Raw genomic sequence first — 11,941 nt, forward strand, 5'->3', positions numbered from 1 at the left:
AAGAGTTTGATCTGAGAGTAATGGTGGAGCAAGGCAAAGATTTTCTAATGTGGGTGTTTCAAGTTAGTGACTAAGCTCCACATTTAGATACTAAATAAGTGGCCTTATTTCTAAAGAGGTGGAGGCTTCCTGTACATGGATTCGGGTGCTCCAACTTCAGGAGCCTGGATGGAGTCTGGCCTTACATTTTTATTGGGAGGTTTTCAGTGCTTCTGGACACTTGGCACTAACGTAGGTGGAACTGTGCGCTCGCTGGACTTACAAAGCATAACACTTCAGCCAGATCCAAAGCCTGGTCCCAAAAAAAGACTCTGTGCAAAATGCCTCCGTGGTAACGCATAGAGATCTGGACCAAGCTGAGACACAAAGCTGAGCGGTCATGGAGATGGTGGCCCAGTGCGAAGGTTACGGTGTTAGGCTTCCTTTTGCCTTTCTGCCTTTCCTCCCCATCACTCGGCAGCTCCTCTCTTAGCAGCTGCCTCTTGGCTGGCTGGGTGGGTGTTCCTGATGAGTTCAGTAGAAGAGGTACAAGCACATGAACTTGGAAATACCCTACCCATCTGCCAAGGTGGTGTAAATACTCGGTGTGAAACACTAACCACTGTGACTGTGCCTGAACAAATGTTTCCTGGCCCAGTTTTTATGCAATTCTGCAGCACAACTCAGGGCACATAAAGCAGAGTCTTGCCTGCCAATGGCAAATGGTAAAAGAAATCTTAATTTGCTGAACAGATGCATTAGGTTTAGCAACAGTGGGAGGCCCATCACTTAAATGTTTGCTCCCAAATCAGGAAAAAGTCAGGGCAAGGGGCATGTAGTCCCATCTGTAGGCATACTGACAAGCAGGATTGGCGGCATCTCTGCTGCCTGGGCTTTATGATCAAAAAGTAATTTGCTATGAAAAAAACTGCAAAGAAAAGTTGAGGTAGGAATGGATGGCAATCAAGGCGCCGTGGCTAGCGTATAACCCTGGTGTGTCTCCCTGTTCCTGGGGTCTGGGGATGTGGAAGATCAGCTCTTAGAATAGCAGAGAAGAAGTCGTGATGTTTTAGCCGCTTTCTAAAGCAAGACCAGGTGCAGGCAGCTCTCAAAAGCAGTCATACAAAATCAAAGGTTGTCCAGTGAGAGGGGATGGAGAAGCGGAAGAGATCACGTTTCTATTACATTTCAGTGCGTGAGAAACTCCTGTTGAGTTTTTCTGACAGTGAAGATTTGGGTGTGCGAACTGTGGGAGCGGCAGAGAGGCACCGTGCCCGTGCTGGTGAGGTTCTGTGCATGTCCCTTGTGTCCTTGCAGAGGCTGGTTGTTTGCCTGGAGGAGTCAATTTACATCCATAACATTAAGGACATGAAGCTTTTGAAGACTATTCTGGATACGCCTCCAAACACAACAGGTAAGCATGGGAGAACCGTGTGAAAGGGAGAGATGAGCTCTGCAGGAGCTTTGTAAAGCCACAACGCAGCACTCATGTTAGAATTTAAACCAGCCTGGGGCTTGTGTATCCCGATGCAACACTGGGGAGCCAGAAATGCATGGAGGCGGTCAGTTGGGCTTGGGAGATGAGAGACCCTGCTCTGTCCTGAGCAAATGCATCAAAGGAGAGCAGAAATGGTCAGTGTGGTTTGACTTCACCTCCCAGGTTCGGTCCCTTCCTGTTTGCGCGTGGGATGTCTGTGCAACTCACAGCAGCTTCCCGCAGTGTGCCTTTATTCTCTTTCACAAGCGGAAAGCTCTAAGACAGGCCAGGACCGCAAGTTTCCCTCCACATATAGGACAGCTTGAAACTCTCCCTCCGGGGCTCCTTGCCCTTCATTCACCGTGCTCTGCGTCAGAGAGTCCGGCAGCGTTTTTGCTCTCCGGACAAAAGAGCCCTGCTTCCCCGCGCTGCCGGCATGAGTCAGCTCTGCAGCGTCATGCCGTGCTGCAGAGCTCGGCACTCCCTGCAGACCTGCGGTTAACCCAGGTTCTCTTTTGGCCACGGACATGCACTGCTCCGCTAAGGTAGAAAGCTCCTGTGATTACGTACGGGCTTGGGGTCAGCTCCCAAAGTGATTAGCGCTGTGAAGATCACCCAGGGCAGAAAACACAGCCAGGCACAGCACTAATTCCCTGCCAGGGAGTTCCCAGGAGCCCGGGCTGCCACCTGATATTATTCCATATACGCTGCAAACCCAAGGGGCAGGGCAGGTGGTTGCAGAACAGATCCTCTCTGTGCAGCGTAGGGTGAATCCGGCTTTCCTGCTCATGGGAGAGGAGCTATTTTTAGCCGCGGATAGGGAAACTTGGCCGAGCGCCTGCGGCAGCGCTGCCGTGCGTTGCTGTGATATCCCGGTCGGTCGCAGGCTGCAGCATCGTTTCACGGGTGGTTGATCGGGAAGTTGCTGATGTGCTCGCGCCTGGCTTCTGGGCTTTCAAGGGACGCTTTTCCGGCGGCTCCCCTGACCTACTTCAGGTCTCAACAGATGGCCTCTCCGTGTGGATTAAACATACTAAATACTGCAAATATAATTAAAGTTTAAAACCTTCCCGAGAAAGCCCAGCAGCAGCAGGAAGGGCAGGGATACCCAGGCCTGAAGCTGTTCTGCAGTGGGGCTGAATGATCAGGTCATGGTTTAAGAGCAACAGCAATCAGCGCTCACCGGGACAGGACTAGGCTGCTGCGGATCACAGGACTTCATACGGGCTTAATTTTTTAAAACCCTTTTATCGCAGCAGCTGTCATTGAAATGAGCTGAGTGGCAAACGCTGTGCCACGCGGGCTGCCTTTGTCCCTGGACCATCTGCTTTGGTCCCAAGCCTGACCTCGAGGACAGCATGTCCAGGAGGCCGAGGCGGTCCAGCCTCACTGCTCTTTGGACAGCCCTTTTCAGAGTGGGGATCTGTGCTGATGGGGTGTAGGATCACACGGGGAAGTGTGCACCATGGGCATGGTAACACCAGCACGATGAGGACTGGGATTTGCTGCACACCCACTGGCCAGTTGCAGTGACATCCCTGGCTGTTCCTGGCCAGGACCTGGCTCCCAGTCCAGCCTCCTCCACGCAGGAGAGGAAAATGCCCACAGCGGGCGAACCTGTTGTTTTTCATGAGTGCTCAAACGTGTTTTTCACGTGGCTCATGTCAGGGGCAGGATTTGCAGTGAGGAGGTTGCAGTGCTCATGCTGATGGGAGTGCCATGAGGGCACATCTCGGGGATGACTGCGGCTTTGGAAACAACCTCACTTGGCTCCCCCCAAGCCCCAGATCCACCTGGACCTGCTGGCTTGGGGGCAAGGCCAGGCTTCTTGGATGGAGTAGCTTTTTTCCACGCTGCTTGAGGAAGCCACCTGCGATGTGACATTCCCAGAGGCGCTGTCCTGAGCGGCACCAGCCTGCCTCCTCCCTCCTGAGCCCACCACTGCACACACCAACCCTCGGCAGGGCTGTGGGGCTGCCAAGAGCAGAGGCGCATCTTCAAAGGCTGCCCGTGTCCCTTGTGATCCTTGTTCTTTGTGCGTCCCTGAGGTCAGCCCAGTACACTCACATCTGTGTTTTCCCCTGGCCTGGTTTCCCGTCCGCCTCTCCCAGCCAGGCGCGGAGCAGAGGGAGCGGGTGACTCACACCAGCCGCTCAGAGCTTGCTTTGTTTAGCTCGAGCTTTCTCGAGATCCTCCACTGAGAGAAAGGGCTGCGCCGATCTCCCCGTGCTGCCTGGGCTGGGGCAAGACCATCCTGAAAAGGCAGCCTTGCTCATCAGGAGCAAAGGCTCTGGGCTATCGCTGCCTTCCTCCTATCCCTCCCTCCTGAGGTGCCTTTTAATTGCAGCACTTTGCTGCTGCTCTGCTCCTTCTCCCCGGTGCGTGCGCCATCCCTGGCATGATGTAAATGCCTCTGATTGATAGGGAGTGGATCCCCGGGGCCCCTGGCCCATCCTGCAGCTCCTGGCTCTGCCGCGGTCTCTTTGTTTAGTTATAAACAATGACCTAAAATGAGAGCTTCAGCCGATCCTTCCCCGCTGCTGGGCCCGGGCCAGGGCCGTGTCCTGACATGACGGGTTGCATGGCATGTGTGCGCACGTCCGTGCGTATACGTGCATGCATGCGTGCGGGCGTCCTGTTTGGGGAGTCTGGCAGCATCCCCAACAGCCTTTAACCCCATGGCTTCCTCCGCATGGGGGACTAGCTGGGACCCCCTGGCGGGGGCCAGGAAGCTCAGGTCATACTGAAGCCTTGAGTTGGATTTGGGAGGACTGTGAGCACGTAGATGTGGTGCAGGAGGCAAGTGAGACCCATTTCTGTATGTGACAGGATTCACCCGGATGGGTCCTCAGCCAATGGCAGAAATGAGAGGCAGGAAGAGATGCTCTTTTCCGAGGTCACCTGGGGGACAGGCGGATGGAAACATCCATCCGTCCCTGTCGCATCACGTAATTCCTGCTCAGATGCTCATGTTGGCAGGAAACCAGATGTCTATTATGGGGAAGAATTCCCCCTGTGGTTAAAATTTAGCTAGGTTCAAGCCGGAAACTCCCTGCACAACTGTGGCATTTCCTTTGTCTTTCTCTGCTTCCCTTTTCCATTCAGAGAAAAAGGAAACGGCGCTGCCCAGCCCCACAGCCGCTGCCTTGCCGTGCCAGCCTTCACGTGCCAGGCTTCATACCGGGGCTGCGTCCGTGCCGTGCTGCTCATCTGAGCTTCTCACCCAGCACATACACCCTACGCACATCTGGAGGTGCCCAGATGTGCCTGGACAGGAGTCCTGTTAGCTCTGAGACCAAGATGTCCCTCGCTGTGTTTCATGTGCTTTCTCAAAGGGGAAGATTAGGGGGGGATGAAGCCAAGAGTGTGCCCCAAAGCAGGACCTGGGCTCCTCCTGAGCAGGGTTTGGGGAGGATGGTGGCCGGGAGAAGGGAGCCGTACTGTCCCATACCAGCAGGTGTCCCCACGGCCGAGGCATTGCCAGCACACAGCCGGCGTGCGCCCAGTGCCGGACACTGCCCCAAAATGAGACAGAGCCTGAACCCCCTGTGGTGTCCGTGGCTGCGTTTCTGCTTTCCGTCCTCCACCAGCAAACAACCTCAGCTGCGTCCTTCTTGCCTTGCCAGGTCTGTGCGCTCTCTCGATCAACCACGCCAACTCCTACTTGGCTTATCCCGGCAGTGCGACCAGCGGAGAGATAGCGCTTTACGACGGAAATACTTTGGTAAGTGCGAAGCTTGCCCGTTTGGATACCGGCAGGGACTGAAAACAAACAGAACCACAGCAAAGCCAACAGGGCCTTTGGGAAGGATGAATAAATACACTCCACTGAGTTAAACTGCGAGGCAATTGCCCGGGGCAGGCACGTTCCCCATCCCCCTTGCTTGGACACCATGTGAAGCAGACGGCCTCTTTGAGATCAGGACATCCATCTCCCAGTATGGGATATGAAGGGAAACGTGACCCATTACCCCACAGCCCGAGGGCCGCTGCCAGGCTGACACAGGGGTTCCTGTCGGGGGATCCTACGGGGGCTTCAGCAGCGTATTCCATGGTGTTGATGTGACCAGGGTGGCTCAGGGAGGGTTGGAGCTGCTCCAGGCGCAGTGCAGGACCGGGAGCAGCTGCTTTGCCCGTGTCGCAGGCTGGAAGAGATGCCAGACCCGAAGTCACGGAGAGGGTGAGGTGTCCAAAGCCCCATCAGGAAATCTGTCCCTGGCTGGAAGCAGGGTCATGATTATCTGCTGTTTATGCCAGGGCTTTGGATTACATAAGGCTGTCGCTCTGTACGTGCAGCGGGAGCTGAGGATCTGCAGCAGGGGAGGAGCAGAGCACAAGGGGAAAACACGCTGCTGCTGTGAGAGGTACTAGCGAGGGCCTGGGCTCCCTGCAGGCATCAGGGTGGTGTCGCTGCAGCAGAATTTGCTGTACAGCCGAGCGAATTGCCGGGAGGCCAGCTCTGTCTCTGCACAAAGGAATGCCAGGCTTCAGAGGCGGCGCAGTCGCAATCCCGCAGCCCGGAGAGGTGGGGAGTCGAGCACCTCTGCCCCTGAAATGAGCTTTCTGTAATCACAGTGGCCGTAGTAGGTGGGGAGTGAGCTAAGGCTGAGGGCAAAGATAAGAAATACTGAGGATGTTGAAGGGATACCGTAAGGGCGATATGATCCCGTGAATCCAGATTGGCGGGCATGGTTAGGGTGCAAGGCAGGGAACGCCCTGCCCTTACGCAGTCTGAGGAGCAACATGTCTCTTTGCACTCACATCGCCTTCTGCCCTACAGAAAACAGCCTGCACGATTCCTGCCCATGATGGGCCTCTGGCTGCTCTCGCCTTCAACTCCACCGGCTCGAAGTTGGCAAGTGCTTCCGAAAAAGTGAGTGAGCGCTGCTGCGAGCGCCCTGCCTGCTGCCTGTGCTCTCTGCCCGCTGCTGGCAGCGGGGTCCCAGCCAGCTCGGCCGCCTGGAGGACGGAGAGCGGGACCTCTGAGCTGCCCCTTCTTAAACACAGCCAACAGAGGAGGGGCGCTGAAAGGACTCTGCCTTGCAAGAGGCCAGTGTGTCGGGTTCAGCTTGACCCTGGCTGGCAAACAGGAGGGGCCCTTGCACGTCCTGAGTTTCCTGGGTGTGTCAGAGAAAGGGCTCGCTCTCTTTGCCCCCCGCTCCTGCCTGATCTTTCCATTTGCATTTTTTGCAGGGCACAGTCATTCGTGTGTTTTCCATTCCTGGTGGGCAAAAGCTGTATGAATTCCGACGAGGGATGAAAAGGTCAGTCCGTTCTTCTTTTGGTGAGAAGTACACTGAGGGCTCCCGGAGCATAAATATAAACACAGGGACAGGGCAACGTCAGATCCTGGTGACTTTGGCATCTTTTGCAGAAAGAAAAGAAGAGCAAGCATATCAGATAGAAATGTCATTGTGCCAGACAGCCACGCTGCGCCCAGATGCCTCGGGCAAGTTTAGTGATTCAATTCAGTGTGTCGCAGAACAGGGCGATTGCAGAGAACAGAGGTAGATTCTGTCCATTTACTCTGTCCTTTCTTGTTTCTTACTTGAAATAATGAAGTCCCCAAAGTTATCAGCTCAACTCTTGCCCTCTCAGAGGAGGTGTTCTGAAGCTACCGAGTCATTTGCACAGAGCCCAAGTCTCGATGGCGGAGATGGGCTGCTGCGGCTCTTCTGCAGGCTCAAATGTTTTCAGTAGATCTTTTCCTGACTTTTTCCCCGTCCCCATCCCTGACCTGCCTGTGATTTTACACCCACTTCTGCAAGTACAAAAACTGCTGTGACCGAGACACCCATCCCTGCTGAGCCTGCGCAGGAAGAGATGCCGCATGTATGCGGCTACCCAGCGCGTTGGATATCCTCCCTGGCCTTTGCAGTACCAGAAGCTTTAGCTGCTGTAGTGATGCTGGCACAGATGTTCACTCCACAGACAGCTCTGTGAGCAAGGATATTTCCACCTCTCTGGCTGTTAGTCACTAACTTAAGGCTATCCCCAGCTGTGCTGAGCAAAGGGATTAGGGAAATGCTAGTCAGCCAGCCCGCAGGCTCGGCAGCAGCCAGGCAGGGCGCTTCTCAACGTATGTGGGTCTCTGTGAGCAAAACTTAGCAGTTCCCCTTGAATGGTGTGCCATGAAGTGACCAGTCCTGTCTTTGCTTGGCCCTAGGTATGTGAACATCAGCTCCCTGGTGTTCAGCATGGATTCCCAGTTCCTCTGTGCTTCTAGCAACACGGAGACGGTGCACATCTTTAAACTGGAGCATCTCACTGACAGGTGAGGGGGTTAGCCTGGGTTAACCTGCCTGCCCCAGGGGTGTCTCTGCTTCAGACATCTGCCTTTACGCAGCTGGCCTCCATTTCCTCGCCACGTATTCTCCATGAGCAGTACCAGCTGCAAACCGCCTCTTTGGCTGTGTGTCCTGCGGGATTCACTCCTTGGAAAAACTACCCACTGCATCCCTGCTGCCAGCCTCTCCTGCTGCTCTGGGTTTATTAGCTGCCACTGTCCCCTGCCTCCTTCCCGTGTATCCAGCTAGGCTGGTGCACAATACGTGCAGGTGCCCCAAAGAAAGCCTTTGCGTATGTGAAGTCAGGATTGTTTTGGCTGTTCCTCACCTGTTTTGTCACGGCTGATTGTGGGAGCCCCACTGAAGCTGCTTTGTGATCCCCTCAGCCGGCCAGAAGAGCCTCCAACCTGGAGCGGTTACATGGGAAAGATGTTCCAGGCTGCTACCAACTACCTCCCTGCTCAGGTATCAGGCATGATGAACCAGGATCGAGCCTTTGCCACTGTCCGCCTGAACATCTCCGGACAAAGGAACATCTGCGCCCTTTCCACGTACGTATTGACATCTGCGTCCCGTCTGCCACACCAGCCTGTGAGCAGACACAACTATCTCTGCAGAACACCACCACTGTGGCCCCTTATCTTGCAGCCGTGCCTGCAGAGCGTGCAGTGCGGGTGTGTGCTGTATCTGTGTGCGAGTGCAGATGTGTTTGGACTCACGATGCTTTTCTCATCAGGATTCAGAAGCTGCCTCGACTGTTGGTGACTACGTCAGATGGACATCTCTATATCTATAACTTGGACCCGCAAGATGGAGGGGAGTGTGTCTTAATTAAGAAACACAGGTAACTATACCTCCAGACACATCTGATAGAGGCTGATCTTTTAAAAAAATAAGGGAAATTTCACCTGAAAGCACAACATGTGCTGTAGGAGCAAGAACATTAGAACTGACTCTGTGATTTTAGCTGCCTGATCTGACAGACGTGGGTGGGAACCACGTCAGCAGGCAGGGACGTGGGGCTTCTTGCAGGAGAAACCAGAGACATCTCTGTAAACACTTGTGGGACGTCTCAGCTTAGACAGCAGAGGTGGGCAGGCTGTGCCTTAGGAGATGCCTCCAGCAGCAGAGCGCTGACCACCATGGTGGCAGGAGAGCAGAGCACCTTCTCCAGGCATGAGTGGGTGCTGGAGAGCTGACTTTGGGGGTGGGATGGTATGGAGTGATGCTGGGAGCTTCCGTAAACAGAAACCCGCACGGATGCACTCCTGCAGGCATGCACTGCCAAAGCAGAGTCTTCTGTGCCGCTGTTCAGTTTGTGTGCAAATCTGATTAAGCACGTAGCTCCCTCCCCTCTCCTCCCCTCCCCTCCCCTCCCCAGATCTGGGCTACTTGGCTCCAGATGTGAAGCCTCTGGGGTGGGGTGCGATGTAACATGCGCTCGAAGCCGGGAGGTGGCTGCCAGCCAGGAAAATGCCAGCAGTTTTTTGAAAAGCCACAAAACAACGGCACTTCAAAGCTGCGCTGTCCAGCGTGCTCCGGCCGCCTTCAGACACCGCTGCCGCCCGCCCGCTCCCGGCCCAAAGCAGCCGTCCAGAGCTGGCGGGACGGCTTCGTCTGTGGGTTCCTCTTAGCATCAGAGGACTGAAAAGGGCCCTTGGGTCATGAGTTATGTTACATCATACTATATCTCTGCTCAAACTCCATCCTAAACTAGCCAGGGCTGCTTTTCCCATCTAGTCTGCTCCTGTTGGAAGCCCTTTGGAGCCCCCTCTGTGATTAGAAACACTGTTTGCTTTTGTAACCTAAAGCTTTTGTGGTCAATCTGTTCCCTTCTATTCTCATGCCAGCATTGTCCTCTAGCCGAAGTAGTGCTTTCCCTATCTTCTGCTTCCCCCCCTCTGCTTTACTTGCAGAGCACAATGCTCTCCTCCTCTGCAGCGCTGCTAGGACTGCAGGCAGTGCCTGGATGCGGTGATGCAGATGGGTGATGTGCTTCAAGGAGACGTGGATGCATGCGCTTCTCTTAGCTGGTGCTGGGGGAGGAACGGTTGGGATCAAAACTAACTCTTCTCCTCTCTCTTGCTGCTGCACAATTAGTCTGCTTGGCTCAGGAAAGATGGAGGAGAACAAAGAAAATGACCTTCGGCCTCCATTACCTCAATCTTATGCAGCAACTGTAGCCAGACAAAGTACAGTGCCTTCAACTTCGACCATGCCAGGTAAGCATCGCATCTGCCCTTCCTCAGGCAGAAGCAAGAAAGCCACCTGGGGCAAAGCAGAGTCTCCCAGCTTCCAAGGGTTCAACCAGAAAACACCACTTGTGCAATGAGACTGGGGCAGCAGGACTCCCTACAGCTTACCCGGTTCATCCCCTGCCCCCAAAACAAGCCAGGCTTCTGCTCTGCTTCCCGGGACCCCTTCCCAGTGCTTCTCCTCTTTGTGCAGAGCCGCACCACAAACGGGCTCACCGGCAGTAACCACATCCTTCACGGTTTGTCAGACAGCAGCTGCTGCCCGGCTGGTTTCCAGGAGTTGAAACTGTGGGTGTAGAAGTTGGATCTCACTATTTCCGTGGCAAGATCGCTACAGATTCTCCCAAACCTGTTACACCTTGTCCTAATGAAACTAGCACTGAATTGTTGCAGGAGAAGACTGGGTGACTATCTCATTATATTCCCGAGTCTAAAGGTCCACAAACAGATGTGGATCTTCTTCTGAAATTGGTGCTTACAGTCATGGTGGGAGGAGGAAAGCTTCTGCCACAGGAGCCACATGTAGTCCATTCCCTAATCAGTCGTGTCAATGGAGATAACCTTTCTCTTCCGCAGTCCCCCAGAGCGCTGCCAAAAAGCCAGAGAAAGCCGCTCTGTGCTAAAAAGGTGATAAAATAATATCTTTGCTGTTTGTTTCCAGCCTCCTTCCATCCATTTATCTCTGTAACATCTTGTATTTTCACTTGGACAGGTTATTCGGAGGACGGCGGTGCCCTGCGAGGAGAGGTTATCCCAGAGCACGAGTTTGCAACTGGACCAGTGTGTCTTGATGACGAGAATGAGTTTCCTCCTGTGAGCATTCGGGACCCCTAAAACTGCAATTCGGCCCTCATGCTAAGAAGAAAGTATTAACCTCTTACAGAAGAGATACTGTTGCCCCCACCTTGTCCCTGCTCACTGGGAAGCCTAAAATAACTACTTAAGTTATAGGGACAGTGCCAGGAAAAGTACACCCCCACTAAATGGCAGCTAGGGATGGGGCAAAGATGATCAAACCTGCTAATTAGAGACGGATCTGAACAAACTTGTTGAATGAAGTGCCGATGCAGAATGATGTTCAGATCCAGATCTAACCTTTGTGCCTTGCGCAGATTTCTAGTATTACCAAGAATAGCTTCAATTTGAACAATACCATCACTTAGAAATAAAACCTTAATACTCCCTGTTGCATTTACAGTCAGTTGTGTTAGCTTACGGAATGCACCTGGGACATACCTGAACCTCACCAGTCTCTTCGTTTCCAAGCTAACTGAAAAGGAAACTCCTTTTCCAAGTACAAAGATGAAAGGCACAACAGAGTTTTAAACCGTTGTATGATTTTTATATGGCACTTTCTCAGTTACTGTTGGAAGAAGATACTGGCTTTTTAAAGTCTAACTTAAGCCTGGCAGTGTCTCTCCGGCTCCTTTTCCTGTTACACGCGCTTTTATTGTGTTAAGTATCTAACCCCTAAATGGACAGATGTTGGTACTGTGCTATGATCTGGTTGTAATCAGCGGTGTCTTCTTAATAGTAATGCACTAATACAGTGGAATATTGTAATAGATTTCAGGTTGTAGACTTGGCAGACTTTTGAATCCCTTACTCTGTTTTTACATATCCTGCTGTTGGAGTTTTGCCAGAGAAGGAGGAAGTAAAAACTTTATCGGGATCCCAGGATTTGTTCCGTGTGCTGAGGCTGACCTCTGTGAGGCACTTTCCGATTAACTGATGCAAAGTGTTATTTAGATATAAGGTGACTAGCTCATGACTCCCTTTGAAACAACACTGCCTAAATCCAACTCGAGTTGCATAAACCTTAGACCAATTCGCTTTTGTTACCTGCAACACAACCGGTTGCAAACTGAGAACAAGAGTTTTCTAGTTGTCCTACTCCATTACCCAAGAAGAGTATTTAAAATGCGTCCCTCCTCTGCAAAGTT

At 53.1% G+C, this 11,941-nt stretch overlaps 1 protein-coding gene across 1 annotated transcript in view; it reads left to right on the plus strand.

The window, feature by feature from the left end:
• Positions 1 to 11,941, plus strand: part of WIPI1 (WD repeat domain, phosphoinositide interacting 1) — a 20,258-nt gene that overhangs the window by 4,461 nt on the left and 3,856 nt on the right. Inside the window, exons 4-12 of the mRNA XM_009894798.1 lie at positions 1,297 to 1,393; positions 5,083 to 5,180; positions 6,237 to 6,329; positions 6,650 to 6,720; positions 7,623 to 7,730; positions 8,130 to 8,294; positions 8,480 to 8,587; positions 9,844 to 9,965; positions 10,711 to 10,811. Coding sequence (XP_009893100.1) covers positions 1,297 to 1,393; positions 5,083 to 5,180; positions 6,237 to 6,329; positions 6,650 to 6,720; positions 7,623 to 7,730; positions 8,130 to 8,294; positions 8,480 to 8,587; positions 9,844 to 9,965; positions 10,711 to 10,811 — 963 coding nt within the window. The remainder of the gene's footprint in view (positions 1 to 1,296; positions 1,394 to 5,082; positions 5,181 to 6,236; positions 6,330 to 6,649; positions 6,721 to 7,622; positions 7,731 to 8,129; positions 8,295 to 8,479; positions 8,588 to 9,843; positions 9,966 to 10,710; positions 10,812 to 11,941) is intronic.

Source organism: Charadrius vociferus, unplaced genomic scaffold (genome assembly GCF_000708025.1).
Source record: "Charadrius vociferus isolate BGI_N301 unplaced genomic scaffold, ASM70802v2 scaffold321, whole genome shotgun sequence".
Classification (NCBI taxonomy): domain Eukaryota; kingdom Metazoa; phylum Chordata; class Aves; order Charadriiformes; family Charadriidae; genus Charadrius; species Charadrius vociferus.